Source organism: Rousettus aegyptiacus, unplaced genomic scaffold (assembly GCF_014176215.1).
Source record: "Rousettus aegyptiacus isolate mRouAeg1 unplaced genomic scaffold, mRouAeg1.p scaffold_m13_p_11, whole genome shotgun sequence".
Classification (NCBI taxonomy): Eukaryota; Metazoa; Chordata; class Mammalia; order Chiroptera; family Pteropodidae; genus Rousettus; species Rousettus aegyptiacus.
This window is the reverse complement of record NW_023416286.1, coordinates 59,984,637-60,004,398: the sequence shown is the minus strand read 5'-3', so window position 1 is coordinate 60,004,398 and position 19,762 is coordinate 59,984,637. Positions and strand designations below refer to the sequence as shown.

The 19,762-nt window shown below is 32.6% G+C and overlaps 1 protein-coding gene and 2 pseudogenes across 3 annotated transcripts in view; 1 reads left to right on the top strand and 2 right to left on the bottom strand.

The window, feature by feature from the left end:
* Positions 1 to 19,762, bottom strand: part of UGGT2 (UDP-glucose glycoprotein glucosyltransferase 2) — a 139,337-nt gene that overhangs the window by 52,266 nt on the left and 67,309 nt on the right. For all 3 annotated transcript variants that reach the window (XM_036228871.1, XM_016158624.2, XM_016158623.2), the window contains exons 20-23: positions 18,514 to 18,608; positions 11,543 to 11,749; positions 7,870 to 8,001; positions 2,125 to 2,249 (exon numbers count right to left, since the gene is read on the bottom strand). In XM_036228871.1, the coding sequence (XP_036084764.1) occupies positions 2,125 to 2,249; positions 7,870 to 8,001; positions 11,543 to 11,749; positions 18,514 to 18,608 (559 nt within the window). The remainder of the gene's footprint in view (positions 1 to 2,124; positions 2,250 to 7,869; positions 8,002 to 11,542; positions 11,750 to 18,513; positions 18,609 to 19,762) is intronic.
* Positions 4,382 to 4,500, top strand: LOC118609597 (annotated as a pseudogene).
* On the bottom strand, positions 19,420 to 19,533 carry LOC118609743 (annotated as a pseudogene).

Below are 19,762 nucleotides of genomic sequence, written 5' to 3'. Positions count from 1 at the left end.
AAATTTAATATACTGTTTCTACAAGTTAGTAAAAAACAATTTGAAAATGTAATATAAAATACGCCATTTACGATATAAGCTGAAAGTATAAAATACTAAGGAAAAATATCTAAACAAATATGTGTAAGGCTTTATGGAAAAAAAAAACTGAAGCTTCACTGAAGGACCTTAAAAAACACTAAATAAGCGTATCTGTCTACATATTCACCTACCTACCTACATATTCACACATATATACTTACACATAAATTATACACCACATATATCATTATACATATATCTACATATTATTTATAATATAAATATATATGTACGTTAGCTACATACAAATAATACACATATGTATTTAATGGATTGGAGTAATTCAACAATATATAAAGAGAACAATTCCTTAAAGTAATCTATAAATTTAAAATTCCCACAAAAATTCCATAAAGGATTTTGGTAGAACTTGTTATACTAGTCCTAATCATATTACATTGAAAAGCAAAGAGCAAAACATAGTTAAGGCAATTTTGAATAAGAGACAAAAGGGAGAATTTTCTCTATCTGATATCGAAATGTATTACTAAGGTATGGTAACTGGAGTTGGGACTAGCATGAGGCAACAGACTGTAGGACCAATAAAGATCCAAGAAAAATGAAAGATATAAAATTCTTTTTTTTTTTTAAAAAAAAAGCAAAACTGTAAAACTTCTAAAAGAAAATAAAAAAGAATATCTTTATGAAGCCAGACTAGAGAAAATTCTTATACATCCTACCTGCACACACTCTCCATCACACAGATAACTACAAAGAAAAAACCCTGAAAATATTTTTACATTGAAATAAAAAACCTCTATACATGTGGTAAAATTTTACAATAAAAAAGTAAATAGCCAAGCCTCAGGCTGAAATATTATACTTGTGGCATATATAATCGATAAAGATTAGTATACAAAATCATAAACAATGTTTACAAATCACTAAAAGAGTATCTCAAAATAACTCAACATATTACTAAGCAAAAGATATGAACAGATGTTCTACAGACGAACAAACATGAATAAAAATAGTTGTATGAGAAGATACTCGACTTTAGTAAAAGTCGTGGAAATGCAAATTAAAACAATATACAATTTCACATCCATTAGACAAGAAAAATTAACAAGTCAGATAACACGAGTACTGGTAAAGACTTGGGGAAACAGGAACTCAAATATTTATTTTGTCTTTCATAACAATTCATAGTCATTCTCAGATTAATAAAGTGTATCCTATTTTTATAAGCTAATGTTTCAAAGGATCAGTGGGTGTGAAGAAAATGGTAATTCAATCATAATTGAATTAAGTTTTTTTAAAAAAAGAACTATTGTTTCTTGGGACCCTAAAAGGAAATCATTCGTCCTATGAATAATTGTTATTTTGAGAATTTAGAATCTGCAATTTTAACAAAAAAGTCACTATTTTAAAGGACAGAATTTAGCAGTGTCTGGTAAAGCTGAAGATAAGCATACCCCACAACCCAATAACAGCACTACTCTAAACTCACATAGTGCACTAAGAGGTATTTAAAGCAGGTTCATTACAGCACTCAGGTAATAGCAAAAAACGACAGCCAACTGAACTGTACCTTAAGTTTGTATAAATGAACTTAAGTATGTTCATAAAATGAAATACTAAAAAGGAAGTAAAATCATTAAGCTAGCGCTATATAAATAAATGTGGATAAAGCTTCTATGAAAGTAGACTGCAAAAGGAGACTACAGTATAATAGCATTTTTTCTTTTAAAGAACTCAGGCACCAAACACAATAAATCCTGATAATGCATATTTACAGGAAAAGTAAGTACATAGGTATGGGAGTCATACACACAACCTTTAGGAAAATGGTTACCTCTTGCAGAGGGAGGCGACTGGGATGCGTGGGGAAAACAGAAACAGAAGATCCAAGGCAACATCTACCCAGCTCTACTGTTTCATGGCAGTGAGTAAATGGATGTCTTTTATATTTCCTTGTATTTTCTACATGTCTTTTATTATATCTTAACTTGTATATTTGAAACATTTTCTAATCTTAAAAAGAAATCATATGGAAAATACCAAACTCTGAAATGAACTGCTCTTATGATTTTAAATACTTACTTCTTTGAGCTGATTGCCATATTTTCAACAATGCCTTTAATTTTCTCTACTAAATTAGTAAATGTTATCTTTTCCAACAAGTAGAAATCTTCTGCATAGAAATTTTCATCTAAAGGTCCTAAGAACTTAAAATAAAAACAATTATTGTATATTTTCTAGAAAATACCTGGTAGAACAAATATTTTCTCATGAAATAGATATTTCTTTAAGCAAAAACTTACTGGAGACTAAACAAATGGTGGCTATTAATCCCACCATTTACTGAATCCAATAAGAAAAAAGAAAAAAAAATATTTTTTCACTTTCATATTATAAATAACATTTGCATAAACATCAATATCAAAATGATGAAAAAGCAGCAAATCATTTCCATTTGAAAGTTTTATTTTGAAACATAATGCTTCCAAAAATCTAAGACTTATAAATCTCAAGTAAATTAAGAAACTGCCTATATTTCATAAATCTTTTAATTTCATTTTCTCTTCACTGATAAATTGTAGTATATACTATGTAGATACGAATTAATATATAAGCAAAGCAAAAGAGAACAAAAACAAAGAGACAAATTACATAATTACTTAATAATACCAACCAGTCTTCATCCCACTGATGTTGTATAAACGGTTTGAAGCTCAGTAAGGTCATTTAGGTTAGCTTTTAAACCAGTAAGTATAGAAGAAGCAGTCAAGTTGCCACATAGACATAATTTCCCAGAATGGCTATCGCATCACAACCACCACCAACTCTACTACCATTAATGTTTTCTGAAGAAACATGCAATCATCATCATATTATGAACATGAGCCCTGATGTAGAAGGTAGGTCTAAGGTAGTCATATGCATTAAATAATTCTACTTAATGACAAACAACCAGAAAATATGTCAACCAGAATATTTTTTTTTCCTTAGTAAAAGACCAGAATGGAATAGTTGCAGATTTTCACTTCCCCTTCATCTGTTTCTGTAATTACTAATTTCTAAAAATTAATAAAGTATAGTGCGTGAATCTTTCTTCTTTGCTCATTACTCAGGTACTATTAGCTGAAATGTTGGCCTTGAAGCTAAACAAGCATCATGTTTCACCTTAAACATAAAACATGGCCCTTAAAAATAAAAAAAAAAGGCATTATAAAACTAAAAGAACACATATAAATATTTCATCGCCTTAAGATTTTATATCATTTTTAAGGTAACATGAAAGCACTTTCGATATTATATTTTTTGGAGTATGAAAAGGAGAGGCCTGGAAAATAGTTGAATTTTATCTATAGCACCTCTAGTGACTCAAGCAGTTTTGGTGACAGCTCAGAACAAGGAAATAAAACTGCAAGTTATTTTCTTAAGGAATTAACAAGATGGCTATTTTTACTGATCAATTTCACCAGAAAACTGACTGTTTCATCCATGTAAGTCCAGCATCGAATAGGAGAAACTTGATTCTTCTGTGTCTTAGTTCTTTTTTGTGAAGTTGAATATAATATTTGTAGAACAAACTTACTTAAATAGTATAAAGTCATACTTGAAAGTAATATAAAACTGAATGTCAATTGTAATTGAAAAAATTTTTAAAAAGGGGTGACGTGAAAGATCAATGGGATTAAGAGGTTCAAATTTCCAAATATAAAACAAGTCACAGGGATGTAATGTACAGCAGAGGGAATATAGTCAATATTATTGTGATAGCATTATACAGTATTAGATAGCTGCTGGACTTATCAAGGTGATCTCTTCTTTAGATACATGAATGTTGAATAACTATGGTGGACACCTGAAACTAATATTGTATGTTAACTACATTTCAATAAAAAATCTTTAAGAAAATAGTATAAAATCACATAATGCCCAAGTTGGGAAAAGGAACATTACACTTGAAAATCATGTAATGGTACAATAAGACCTATCTGGTCCTTAAATCTATACAACATTTTGGAAATGTGATTTTTCAGTTATAGAGAATAACTACTGCAGTACAAATGCATTACTTCTTTTGACAGTTCATTAAAATTTTTAGAAAACTCTGTTACAGTGTTCACCCACATACTGAGCTAAAAATCTCTCTCCACTCATGGAGGTTTGATCAACTGGCCTTGATTCTATACTGACTCTCATCTAGTGTAACACAAATCAAATCTATAAATGTACTCTGTTTCCCAGGAACAGCTTTCAAATATTTGAAGAGAAAACAGGAGTTAATATTTACTGAAAATTTACTGTGTTTGGGGCTGTTCTATGTGCTTTATGAATAAAAGTATATTTAGTCTATGGCCATGCTACCCTGAACAAGCCTGATCCCGTCTGATCTTGGAAGCTAAGCAGGGTTGGGCCTGGTTAGTACTTGGATGGGAGACCACCAAGAAAGACCAGGTGCTATAAGTGTAAAAAATAAAAAAAATAAAGAATTATAAGCTGACAAGGTCCTTGAAATCTGTGAGGTCAACCAAGGGTTGCCTCATCTAAAGAAAAAAAAAAGTATATTTAATCTGACGACTCTGTAAACCAGACTATTACCATTCCCATTGTACTAATGAAGACAGCAAGTCTCCTAATGGTACTACTGGAATTTGAATCCAGATTTGTCTGGCTAAAAACAAAACAAAAAAAGACCTTGCTTGTTTCCCTACTCTAAACTATCCTATGTCTTTCAGCAATTTGTAAATACATAGTATAACAAAAATAAATGTGTTACAATTATAGCAACAGAATTATTTAGGGTTTTATTTGATATTAAAATATATATTTTTTTAATTCTCCAGCATGCAATAAGAAAGCAACCTTGCTGGTTGCCGGATGGGAGAAGGACTGGGGGCCTGGGAGAAAATGGTGAAGGGATTAAGTGCAAACTGGCAGTTACGAATAGTCATGGGATGTAAAGTACTGCTTAGGGAATACAGTGAAAAATACTCTAATAACTATGTACGGTACCAAGTGATCACTTCATAAGTTATATACCTGTCTTAACCACTATGTTGTATACCTGAAACTAATTAATATTGACTGTCAACTGTAATTGAAAAAAAGTGAAAAACTGTTCCCCAGTTTTGATAATGCATAAACAATTTTAACTTTGAATATGTTCCAATTCAAATGTAAACATTTGGAAAGGTTCAGAATGAAGACTGATTCTAAAATGTCAGAATTATTTTAAGCATTAAACTATTTGATTCAGAATAACTATCTGCTACAATCATTGATTACTGTGCTTTATAGTGCTACTCTGAGACACAGTAATAAGCTAAGTATTATATTTTTGGATATGTTATATTATATATTATATATATGATATATAATATTTTTTTTCTATTCATACCAGAGTTGTACAGATAAAAAGACAATTAAAATTACAAGTTTCTATTACTCGACACAAAAAGTCAACATAATTTGATGTAATACTATCTTCAGCCCCAACATCTCCCCTGAATTCAAGTCATATGTTCAACTGCCAACTCAACGAGCATACTTGGAGGTCCAGAACTGAACAATGAACTCCTAATACATCCAGAACTGAATTCTGTCTTTCCTTTTTCACTTCTCCTGAACAACCCTTACTCCTCCTGCAGACTTCCTCACCTGAATGCATGGCAGCTCCATTCTGCTAGACACATGGTTCCCTATCTCGCATCCATGTCTGTCAGCAATTCCTGTTCACTCTTCTTCCAAAATATATGCCACATAACTTTTCACTACTACCACAATAGCCGTTCTGGCCCAAGCCATCATCATCTCTCACTTGGACCACTGCAATACCTCCTTACAGGTTTCCTGACTCCTCTCGCCCCCATAGGCTATTCCCAACATAGTAGCCACTAGAGATCCAAATAAAACACAGGTCAGATCATGTCAGTCCCTTATCCAGAACTATGAGCTTCACAGCTCATTCAGAGTAAAGCAGGATCCTTAAGTTGCCTATAAAATCTTACTGATCTTGCCCCCGGCAACTTCTCTGAGCTTCTCTCCTGACCACTCTCTGTACCTGCTATTCCTAGAATACACAGATATCATCTCATCTCAGGACCTTTGTACTCATTGTTCCCTCTACCCAGAACATTCCTCTTCCAGACATTTGACATGGTTTGCTCCCTCACTTCCTTTGGTTCTCTGTCCAAAATATCAGTAAAGATGACACTTGTTATCTGTCTCTGCCCATCAAACTGTAAACTCCATGAGAACTTTCTTCACTACTGTACTCTCAGAACCTAGTAAAATGTTTGGTTCGTAACAAATGAGAAATTAATATCTGAATATTTTGTCAATTTCAACAAAAATGAGAAAACCTAGTTCTATGAAAAGTTGAACTATAACTAATATTTATCACTAATATTGATAACAATATACAAATTATATTAAACAATTATATTAACACATAGGGTAGCTTTTCCATAATGTTTAACCAAAAGGTACTAGACATAGTTGGTGTAAATTTTTTACTCTATATTTCTTAAAATGCCTGACAGAGCCAAAAGTAACCACATACTTTAAAACTATTCTAAAAAGTTATATTTCCTCCCAACACAACTGTTAGAAAAAGCAATGCTATTTCTGGGCTTCCACAGAGCTCACTATCAAAATTCACTACTACTTTATATTATTGTAATAATAAACAGCAACCATTGTCACCAATTTATAAAATAGCACTGTACACAGATGAACTTGAGTGTAACTGCCTTTAGGAGATAATGCAATCAGTCAGCTCAAAAACTGTTACACTGAGCAGATATATTTGATCTGTGGAAGCTTGGGAAAATGAGTCTCTCACTGTTTTCTAATTCCTATTTTCTATGTATCAGATAAGAAAGTATAAATAAGCATAATTTTAAGGGAATAGTGATATGGGAACAAAACTTGCAGGTGAACAGAGTTTATAACGATGTAGAAAACAAAGAAAACATTAAAATTGTTATCAGAGCTTTGAAGATGATTTGGGGATAAACAGTTTATGATAGTTCAGGCAGAGCTATGTCGGAACACACTGCATTAATTTTAATAAATCTGAACAGTTGATATAATTTTTTAAAACTTCGATCATTTTTGAGAAATAAAACCAGACTATCATATTGAAAAAAATACTAATAAGTAGATGCTATCCATTAATTTTTTGTGTCCATAAAGACTCTAATCAGAAAAATGTGACATACTAAGAGAAAAAAGTATGATATAAAATTATATATATAGAATTACAATTACGTATTTAAAAAACAGAAATAGCTCTGTAAAGTAGAAAAGAGGATTAGAAGGTAAAACAATAAATTATTACTATTTTATTAGGACAGTAGGAGTGACTTTTCCTATAGATTTTTAAAAGTTATATTAATACTGCGTATATGTCAATAAAAAATATCATAGTTATTAAACAAACAATTGTAAAGAAAGCTATAAGAAGAATAAGATGTCACAATGTACTTTCTATACATATTATTAACAGCGGTTCTCATCAGTGTTGTAATGTGTACTAAGTGGTTTATTCTAATACTTATATTAGAACAAAATAAAAGTTTTCCCCACAAGAACATGATTCTTACCCACATTCATGTTTTCATCAATGGGAGAAGGGATGAAGTAACAGGTACTGTGCCATAAACTAAACATCTCGGCACCGATTTTACTTATGCTAACTCCTGTCTGGTAGGTCAAGCATATGAGCACCACCTTGTGTGTGTGTTGTATCAGGTGTGTTGTGACAGAAATATGTTTGAGACTCTTGTATCACAGTGTCATGGAGAAAAGTGAGCAAATGTTTTTCCTACTTACTTTCCCATTGCTGACAATACCTCTCTCTCCAGGACGTAATTTAAGTACATCTTGACAGAACAACTGGTGAGTTCGAAAAATATTCACTCCAATGGTATTATATTTCTTCTCAAAAGCATTCTTATCCATCCCCTAAAGTATGAGAATAATCGAGCAAGAAAATGGTAAATATATTATTTTCTTAACAAAGCCTACTTTAATAATAGTGTAAAATTTAAATATATTCAATTTTAATTTTAAAAAGTACTATTTTCTTCTGAAACACATTTTTTAAAAATGAATCTTTCTTTGCCATGTCAATTACAATATTTGTACATCTTGTTACAAGCAGATAAAGTTTGCTATTTGCTCTTTAAAAATTTCAGGTGGATTACTAATTAGTAAAATGCTAGGGAATATCAATTTAAATAAATTGAACATTTAAGAAATGAAATAAAATGTTTATTAAATTCTGAATTCAGTATCCCCATTTTGGTGTGCTCAATAAAAAAAATAGTGTTTAAAACAGAAGTAACCTATCTTATCAATCCTATAAAACCAATTTAGTAATACTGCATTTAACTTCTGAAATATAAAAGTAACCAATAGTCAAAGTCAAAAAATATATGGGCATTCACAGAAAATAAACCAGGAATAAGGTCCTTACATCTTCATACTAAGACACACTTCTCCATATCAGTACTTATCAAACTTGAAGGTGCATACAAATCACCTTGGTTTCTTATTAAAACATAGTTTCTCCTTCAGCAGATCAGGGTGGGCGTTAAATTCTGAACTTCCAACAAGTTCCCAGGTACTCCTGTGATGCCAGAAATATTCCTACTGTACTGCCCAAGATAGTTAGAACCACAGGCACGAATGGTTACTGGGTGCTTGAAATGTGGCTTGTATGACTGAGAAAGTGAATTTAAAATTTAAAGTTTAAAATTGCCATATGTAGCTAGTGACTGCAATATTGAACAGTGTAGCCCTAGATCTTCCTTACTTCCAAAATAACTATCTCTATCATCGCCTCTGACAAGCTCCTAACCTTCCAGTTCACTTATTCCAGCATCATCAGACCATTACTCAACCCTCTCAATTCACTGGCACTACCAATTATTAATCAATCATCCATCGCACATCTCATGTCATGATTTTCCTCCCAACCAAGTTATACCCCATAATCCTTTACTATAACGTCAACCTTCCATGCTCGGCTCCTTTGAATACTTCCTCTTGGTTACATTCACCCAGCAAAACCCCAGCTCTGGTTAAATACAACTCTGCTTCCTCCACAAATGGACCCAAAGTGTTAATTAACCTGGAGAAAGCATGCAACCAATGCTGATCTCCTGTGAATTTATGGTCATTAACTTCAAGTGGGCCCCTGAGAAATCTCACACTAAAGGTATTGAATTCTTTCTTATTTTCAGAATAGAAAAATATTTGACATTTTCTGTCTTTTCTAAAACCTATAACATCTACACCCATTCTAATAGCTAATGACTTTTGGAAACAAAATCAAAAGAGAAGTACTTTACCGTGCTGCCATCAAATAAATCTACTCTTCTTCATCTGTACCCAAATATTCTGCCGTTTTTCTGGTTAAAATGAACAATTCATATTCTTAAGGTCAACACTTACCAATATTCATTGGATCCCATAACCTCTTATTTACTCAAGAACTTTGTCCCTACTTAGCTCCCGTCTATATCATCCTTTCTCGTGGTTTGGATGGACTGCTTCCATTAGCATATAAAGAAGTGACATCTCCCAAATTTAGAAATTTTTCCTTGACCTCAAGTCCTATTCTGGCTACAGAATATTTCTCTATTCCCCATCTAAGAAAGTTCTTTAAAAGAACTATACCAGGTGTCTCTATTTCCTGATTTTCCATTTCCTCTTGAATCAGTTCACCTTTATGCTTATCACTCCACTGAAACTGTTCTTATCGAAGTCATCAATGACCACCTTAACAAATAAAATGGTCAATTATGAGGCTGGATTTTAGGAATATCTGGCATAGGTGACCATTTCCTCCTTGAAATATTTTCTCCAGTTGGTTTCCAAGATACCATACTCTCCTGGGAAGCCCTCTATTCTCTACCCACCCTCATATCTAAAGTATGTCATCCAGTTTCTTACCTTGAAATTATGTATTATGTTGATGACTCTCAAACTGACTCTCAAAAAATAAAAAAAAAAGACAACCCTCCATTGATTTCTACACTCATATACTCAACCACTCTACTTGAATGTCCAAAAGGCATCTCCAACACTACATATAAAACTTAGCTCTTGATCCCCTGTCTTAATCTTACCCTCAGCTCAAAAACAAAAAACAAAAACAAACAAAAACAACACCATTAAGTCTAGCTGTTTGAGCCAAAATCCTAGAATATTATCTTCTTGTGTCTCATACAATTGGTCAACTAATCCTGTTGACCACAGTTATAACAAATATTATGTATCAACAATTTTAGCATTTTCATCACTGCTGAGTAGATTACCTTTCCTAGATTACCTCAATAGCATTCTAATTATTCATCCTATTCAATCTTGCCTACCTACTATTAAATCTTCAAATGGTATCCAGAGTCATCTTTTTAGAGATTATTTACCTCATAAAGATTCCTCAATCGCTTCCCATTATAGTCAGAAAAAATTTCAATTCCTTACAAGTGCTTGAAATATCTGGGGTTATGTTTCTGATCTCATATCCTAGTACTCTCCATATCACTCTGTTTTGGTCATAATGATCTTCTGCCTATACCACAAATCTGGCAAGTTTCCCCGTGTCAGGCCTTTAGACCTGCTGTGTTCCTGAACCTGGTACATTTCTTCTCACAGTCTTATCATGGCTTGATTTCTCATTTAATTCAGAGCTCTGCTGAAACTTAAGCTCTTTAGAAATACCTTTCCTGACCACACCAGCTGAAAGAGCATCCCTTAAACCAGGGTTTCCCAACAGCTGGGCGATGGACTGGCCTGGACTGGTCCATGGCCAGTTAGGAACCAGGGCACAGCAGAAGGTGAGCAGCGGAGGGCAAGTGAAGCTTCATCTGTATTTACAGCCGCTCCCCAGCACTAGCATCACCACCTCGGCTCCACCTCAGATCATAAGGCATTCGATTCTCACAGGGGCACCGGTCTCCAGTGCCAAAAAGGTTGGGGACTGCTTTAAACTATCCACCCTCTTATGTTTTTTTACTTTTTGATTACTACTTTGTCTGTCTTTGCCACTACCAAGTAAGTGCCACAAGAGTAGAAACTTTATCTGCCTTGTTTTATCTCCGTTGTCTGGTAGAGAATCAATAAGTTTTTAAATAGATCAATTAATCTTCAAGATCAACTATCTTTTAATTTCCCTGGTACTGGACTCATTCAGTGAAATACCTGAGGATTATTTACATAATCCTTTAACTCTTAATTCTTCACTCAAGTACATATCCTAACTAGAATGACATCAACTTTAAGGATCATGAAGTAGTAGCTGAAATATATGAAATTTGTTAAATGCCTCTATGCAAAAATCATATCGTTTACCATTTATCTTTTCCTACTTAAAGGAATATTATCTCAAAATGATTATGCTTATTAACTTTTTTTCAGAAACATGATATATTCAAGTACGTTGATTTATACTTTTGAAATATGCAACACATACTTATTATTTCAAACAGCTACTGACCTCAGAAAGAAATGTTATAATTTTATCTCCAGAGTAAATAGCTGTAGCAGTTTCTTCCTTTGCCAGTTTCCTGAGAAAGTTTCTCAAAAAGGTGTTTTTCTGCGTAAGAAAAGATGCCAAAATTCCTCTAGAAATAGCTGTGTTTTCTTCACGTATTTTTGATGTTGGATTATAAATAACCCCCAACCGACTATGAAAACTTGATTTCTGCAAAACACATTTATAGGTTAAAAAAAAAATCTGTATCTTACATACCTTTTTTACAGTTGAACCTTTTTCATTCCAAACAAGTTTATACTTTACCATACAGCATCTTTCATTGCCAAAGTCTATGCTGACTGTATTGAATGTGGCCTATCACTGAAAGAGCTTAAAAACAATCATTTTAGTAACCTAATTGCTTGACCACTTAGCATAATAATTCTTTTATAATGCAATACTTAAACCTTTTCTTGTGTATATATGTGTGAAAAAACACATATAAGAACTACAAACAAAAATGTAGAGCTGAGCAAATTAACTGATAAAACTGTCGCCTAGGTCAAGAAATAAAACACTGTCAAAGACATCTCTCATATCCCCTGCGCCCTCCCACTTTTCTAAAGACAACCACTATCCTGTCATTTATGGCAATAACATTCTTGTTCTTTACAGTTTACCACCTAAGCTTTCATTGCTAAACATTGCATCTATTCTGAACTTCATATAAATGTAACCATGTAGTAGGTGTTCTTTTATATTCTTTTTCTACTTCACATAATGGTTAAAATTCAACTTTGCTTTGTGTAGCTGCAATTTTTTTTTTTTTTTTGATGCTGTACAGAATTCCATGGTATGAATATACTGTTTCTTTATCCATTCCACTGATGCTGGATATCTGTTCTTTTTTGTTTGTTTGTTTGGTACTCTACGAACAGAACATGAATTTCTCCAACTTTAAAAGAAGCTAGTTTTTCAAAATAGTTGGACTAGTTTTTACTCCCATTAGCAACATACCAGAGTTCCATTACCCCACTGACTACATCCTTCTGGTGGAGATGTAAGGATATCTTATCAAGGTTTAATTCTCTTTTTCTCCTAATTAATGACATTAAACATCTTTTAACATGTTCATTGGCCTCTTTACTAATTTGCCTATTCAATCCTTGCCAGTATTTTATCTTTTTATTGATTTATAGGTGTTTGAGTCCTAAGACTTGAATGTTTTGTTGGTTATATGCACGCAGATAACTTCTGCTACTCTGTGGCCTGCCTTTTTATTCCCTTGATGGTGTCTTCTGACCAAAAACAATAGTCCTTAATTTTAATGTAGTTAAGTTTATTAGTATTTCAAGACATGGCTACTAGGTTTTGTGCTCTGCTTTAGAAATCTTTCTCTAAAGTCATAAAGCGTAATATATGCATGGGTCTGTTCCTGGGTTCTCTATTCTTTTTTCATTGCTGTTTTTCTATCCTTGTTGTTACTATCCAATTGTCTTCAATTATATAGCTTTATAAAAGTTCTTCATCTCCAGCACAGCAATTATACCACTTTCTTCTTCTTTAAAAGTAATTTAGTTGTTCTTGGTCTTTTGAATCTCTATATAAATTTGAGAATAAACTTGAAAATTTCCATAAAAATGCTGAGATTCATAATGGAATTTCACTGAAGCAATACATCAGTCTTGGGAGAACTAACATCTTTATAATATTGAGTCTTTCCATTCATGATCATGGACTATCTCTCCATTCATGTAGAAACTCTGAATTTTCTCTTACTATTTTATTGTGTTAAAGTCTTAAACATATTTTGTTACATTTATTCCTAGTACTTGATATTGACACTATTATAAATAATATTTTTATTTAAAATGGATTTCTTGTTTGTTGCAACTCTCAGAATACTTGTATACTGACCTATTAATTCAGCAACTTGGTTAAACAAAAAATTAATTCTAATAATTTATGTGTAGATTTATATGTATTTTCTGTATACACAATTTGGAAAAATGACAAAATTTTTCCATTTTGATTTTTATACTGTTTGTTTGTTTTTTCATTCTTCACTTATTTAAGATTTTTGCATCTATGCTCATGAGTAAGAATAGTCTAAGATTTTCCATTCTTTATAATGTCCTTTTAGGTATTTAGTTTTGAAGTAATGCTGATCTTGTAAAATGAGTTGCAATATATTGCTTATTTTTCTATTTGAAAAAAAAATTTGTTAGACTGGTGCTTGGTACAGTTTACTAGTATGAACATATAGGTCTGGAGTCTTCTATTTTGAACATACTTTCAATTACAGATTTAATTCCTTCAATAACTTAAAATAGCTTCTTCCTACCTCTTTTATATCCACAGGATCTTGAGTACATCTCATTTTTCATTCATGGCACTGACTATTTGGGTCTGCTTCTCCATTTGTTTTTTTTTTTGGGGGGGGGATCCAATTTCACGAAGCATTTTCTCCATTCCATTAATCTTTTCAAAGAACCAACTTTTGGCTTTGTGGACCTTCACTATGTCTTATATTTCAATACTTTTTGTTATCTTATCCTCTACTTTCTTTGATAGAAATTTAAGTTGGTGTTTTTAAATTTTAAGATATGTGCTGAGTTGACTGATTTTACAACCTTTTCTTTCGTTAGCTATACATAAAACACAGATTTAGCTATCGAATTCTAATGTCATTCAAATTTTCACTCATTCCAAAAATGCTTTCAAATATGCATTTTTGTACCAACAGGTTACACAGAAACACTTATTAATTTTAAAATATACAGACATGTTCTAATTTTCTTTTGGCTCTTGATTTTCTACTTAATTACAATATCAAAGAAGATACTTTATATGATTTCAATCCTTGAAATTCATTTCATTAGTTTTCTTCATAGTCCAGCATCTATAGATGTTTTTTTAAATGTTATACTTGTGCTTTGCAAGAATATATACTATGCATTTTGTACTTTTCTATCATGTCCATTAGGTCAAGTTTGATTATCTTTTTATTCAAATCTTCTATACATCTGTACTGACATTTCATGTACTTGTTCCATTTGTTACTAAGAGAAGTGTGTTAAAAGTTCATATTATGATTCATGATTTTGTCTGTGAAGTTTTGTTATGTTTTGCTTTATATACTTTGAGCCTATCCTCTGAGATGAATTATTATGCTGAAAATGCTTTTTACAGGAAAAAAATTGGAGAAAACACAGATTATGCTCTGACTACTGAAACGGCCTAGGGGCAATGACATCTATAACAATGAGCCCAGATCTGGTTTTCTAACTATCACTTCCCATTAAAAGGAGTTAGAAGTCTTTGGACAAAGGTCAGATTACAGACCTGAGACAAAGAGACTATAAAGTGAGAAAGGGACACTTTATTTGTCACAAAGCAAGAAAGTGGTCAGAAAAAGGACACAGGAATCAACCTGAAGGGGTTCCCGAGCCAAGATGGGGCACTCTAAGTATCTAGAAAATAAACCATGCAAGTAATGGAAAACATACAAAAAAATCCATGAGCCGAATGATACTCAAAAAGAAAAGAAAAATGTGTATTCACTATTAATAGAAGTGACTTCTACATCATCTCTTCCCTGATAATTAGTAAGTAAATACCTAGAACAAGGAATTTCAACTGGATTCTTAGGAATAATTTTATTTCTTGTCCTCCTCAGTTGATAAGGGGAAAATCTCTTATTTCAGAAGAATACTAGCTAATAAGAAGAATAATCTCTCTTTTGGAGCCAACAATAATTGATTTAGGCACGCATCATCAACAGATCCTAAAAGCATCAGGTAAAAGGATATAGGCAACAAGATAGTTACACAGCATCAAAATATTCCTGGGTAGTTTAATTCTTATTTGAAAAAGGAAGAAACTCATTTATAAAGCAGAGATTTGGCTATCACCATCTTATGCTTTAAATGTATAGTGAGACAATCTGACATTTATATGTTTCTTGTTGTATGGTGAGACAGCCTGACATTTTGTGCTTCAACAAGACCATAAGGAGAAGCTCAATAAATACAAGAAGCTGCTGCATATATACATATCATGAAAAACAGAGACTCATTAAGTCTTCTTGCCACAACATGTTTAAACTAAGTTTAAGCTTTAGATATAACTTCTCATATAGAGAAAATATACGGGCTAGAAGAAAAAGTTAAAAATGACATAAGTAAACAATCAATGAAATTCAGAATGTAGAATTTTTCTACAAAGCAACTAGCTTAGTTGGTTTCTTTAAAAAGTCAGTGGAAAAAATGTAGATAGGATTATTTAACAGTAAAAGAAACTAATGAAATGTAATGACAAAATGCACTGTGGAAAACTTGTTTGGATCCTGGTTTGAAAAAAAAAAAGACATCTTTGTGGGAACAACTGAGAAAAATTTAATACAGTCTTAGTACTAATAATGTGACGGTGGTATCACAGTTGTGTAGAATATCCTTACTCCTGAGAAATGAATATTAAGGTACTAAGAGATGATATGCACCAATTTCTACAACTTGCTTTAAAATGATCTAGACCATTCCTGTTGCCCCTGCAACAAATAATTAGATAAAACAAATATGGCAAGATGTTAACAATGATAGCATTTAGGGGTGAGGTATATAAGTGCTCATTATATTAGTCTTTTGAATTTAAAGTAGCAATGTAAAGAAAACATGGCCTCCAAAACACAGACCCAAGGAGCCATAAAGAGAGGCGCAAGTGAGATAAAGGCAGCAATTTAAAACGAGCTGGATGAAATGAAATGAAAATGAGAGACTAAAAATATAAGTAGAATGAATAAAAATAAGAACTGATTTTACAAAAAACTTAATTAATGTAATAGATTATGAGTCAGCAAAGCATAGGCCGTAGGCAAAATCCCCACCTGGGGTCCATTTTCACATGGTCCCCGGTCAAAAAAAAATTATATGTGAAATGGCAAAGCAGCCAGAATTTTAACAGAGAGAATTAGAGAAAGACAGACAAAAAGAGATGTCCTGGGATCACCCTCATCTCTGATGCTAGTATGCTATGCTGCTATCACCTAGGACAATCACAGTGGAGCACGGGGCAGATTTGAAAGCATTGGTGAATAAAAAGCTACTGAAGCCCAGGATGACTCCTAAAAAAGTCAGGTTTAAAAATGAAATGATATGGTGACAGAGGATTACTAGAATTAGCAGGGTGATCATACTGTCAGGTATAAAATTTTCAAATCACTACACTGTACACCTGAAATTAATATAACTAATATCATATTGTATACCAAGAATGCTTAAATTTAAAAAATATTTTAAAATTTAAAGTCATCCTGCGTAGTCTGGAGGACTGTGTGCATGACAAAGGTTGAGTCTTCTCAGGAGTAATTAGAAAAAGAAATTCCAAGATATTATTTCATGGGTGAATGTAGGCAAAATCATAAAATCTCTAAATTGTGAAAGTAGTTTCTAAATCTGACACATATCCAACAATAGAGAGAAAATCTAGCTGGTTATGGGATCCTAAGCACAACTTTTGACCAATAAGTGGTTTGTGCTAACCCAGAGGCAGTCACTAGGAAACCAAGATAAAAGATAAAAACAAAGAGAAAAATCTGAGCAAGAATATCAGAGCTTTACAATAAGAGAAAAATAAACTTTATAGAATTGGTTTAGTCATATCACTAAAAAAATTAACAAATGAGCCAACAAACAATAACCTTCCTGGGGGAGGGACGTGCCAATATCCAAATATACTAAATGTTTGGTTTTCAATAAAAAATTATGAGACATGCAATGGAACAGGAGGTGTGATTTATACAAAGGGGGAAAAAAACCAGACATTAGAAACTTTCTTTGAGGGGTCTTAGATGTTGGATTTAACAGACATAAACATGTTCAAAGAACTAAAGGACTCATGTCTAAAGAATTAAAAAAAGGTATAATAACAACATTTCATAGATAATAATAGTGAGATAGAAATTATGAAAGATCCAACTGGAAATTCTATAATTTAAAAGTATAATAAATGAAATGAAAAATTAACTTCACTGGTTTAACAGATGTGAGTTGGCAAAAGACCCGGTGAATTTAAAGATAAATCAATAATACAACCTGAAAAACAAAATGTAAAAAGAATGAAGAGATCTTCAGAGACATCATAAAACATACCGACATATGTATAATAAAAGAGCTATCTACATTGTAACTACTGGAGAAAGGCAGTTTGTGAGCCTCTCAAAGAACATGCCTCAGAAACTTAAGAAAGAAGGCAGAAGTGACTGTTGCTTCATAGATCTTAAAGAATGTTTTTTAAGTGTGCTGGCCTGCAAGCCACTAAGCCAAGATGTGTTTTGAGGTTGCCTAATATGATATGAAAATTTTCCTAGCAGATGCTATTGTTTGATTTAAAATGTATTAATTATTCTTAACGTGGTAACAAGCCTCCAAAATGGCTCCCAACACTTCCCCACCTCCTGGTACTCATGCCTTTGTACAGTTTCTTCGTATGCTGAATAGAATTGATCTGTGTTATGAACAGGATATTGTGGAAGTACAGAGTGTGACTTCTGAGGCTAGATCATAAAAGACATGTGGCTTCTGTCTATATCTCTTTATCACATTCTGGGGAAAACCAGCTGTCATATTGTGAGGACTCTTAAGCAACAGAACGGCAACAGAGTGAAGTATTCTGTTCATAGTGAAAACTGAGGCCTCCTGCCAACAGGATGTGAGTGAGTGATTGTAGATGCTAATCCTCCAGCTCCAGTCAAGCCTGCAGACAACAGCAGGCAAAATCCCAATTGCATCCTCATGAGAAACCCCAAACCACAACCACTCAGCTAAGTCACTTCTGAATTCTTACACTCCAGAAACTATGAGAAAATATTTACTGTTTTGAGCCAGTAAGTTTGTTATACAGCAATAAATTTATACTCAGCTAATATAAAACAATTTCATAAAATATTTTGGCTTACATTTCATAGGTACTTTTATCTAGGCAGACTTACTCACCATGTGCTTTAATGCATTCCAAAGCAGTTTTCTCCCAGATGGTTTGTCAAAATCGGCAATAATCCAGAGTGTAACTGAAGAAATGGCATTGTCATCTGAAAGTTTCAAATAGTTCAGTCAAAGCGATTCTTTTTAAAATCAAACTAAAAGCAGGAGCTATATCTAGTTAACAAAATACACACACACACAAAACAAATACTAAAATTAATTTTTCTGAAAAAAGAAGTATTGCTAAAAATTATACACACAGTGACATACATATAAAAATGCTGTAAGAATAATTCATGATGTAAGCTTTATATAAACGTGGATACCAGAAAGAAAGAATGGTCTCTAAGGGGCACGTCTGTGGGATACTTCTGCCAGCACAGAAAACTATTATGCTTTTCATGGTTTCAGTGGTGGTGAGCAAGACTGCCTGCTAGCCATATTTCTAAAAAATATTGATATTTATACCCCACATATATGTAAAACCAGATACAATAAACATTATTAGTAGATACTAAAAACGAATATTTTATTAGCTTACAATTCACTTATTTCTTAATGTGTGGCTATTGTTAACTTGGTTTAATTCACATCATCTCAGGCCAACAACATTAAAACAATTCTTTTTTCAGAAGAATTTGAAAAATTAGATACTAGAGAAATTTTTAATTCTGAAGTCACAGTAAATGCATTTATTTATTTCATCCAGCCTCAGCATATAATATCTGAAAGAATACTAGTCTGGTCATCATTAAAACCTACAGAAAAATCAGTCTTGTAGATCATATGACCCTCTTAAAACAACTGTAAAAAATCTGTTATACCAAATAGTACATTATTTTCAAATAAGATACCTTCTTAATGTCAGCACTTTCACCATCACTGCTAGTAAATTGAGAAGTATTTTTTTTTTTTTAATGCCTACAGCACCTGGTATTCCTAGGTGGTCTCCCATCCAAGTACTAAATAGGCCCAACCCTGCTTAGCTTCCAAGATCGGATCGGGCACATTCAGGGTAGCATGTCTCTAGACTGAGAAATACTTTAAAAATACTAAGCAAATTTCTCACAAATCTTTACTTCTTTACACATTTACATAAATGCAAATGAGAGGAAATTAGGCATTTCTCAGTTAACAAAGTATGCTTTTAAATTGCAAGAGATTTAACCAAAGGACTAACCTAATCAGATACCCAGAAGCAATTTTCGAAATACAGCCCAGAACCTCATAAATATATTTCTCCTATTACTTATCCCCTATT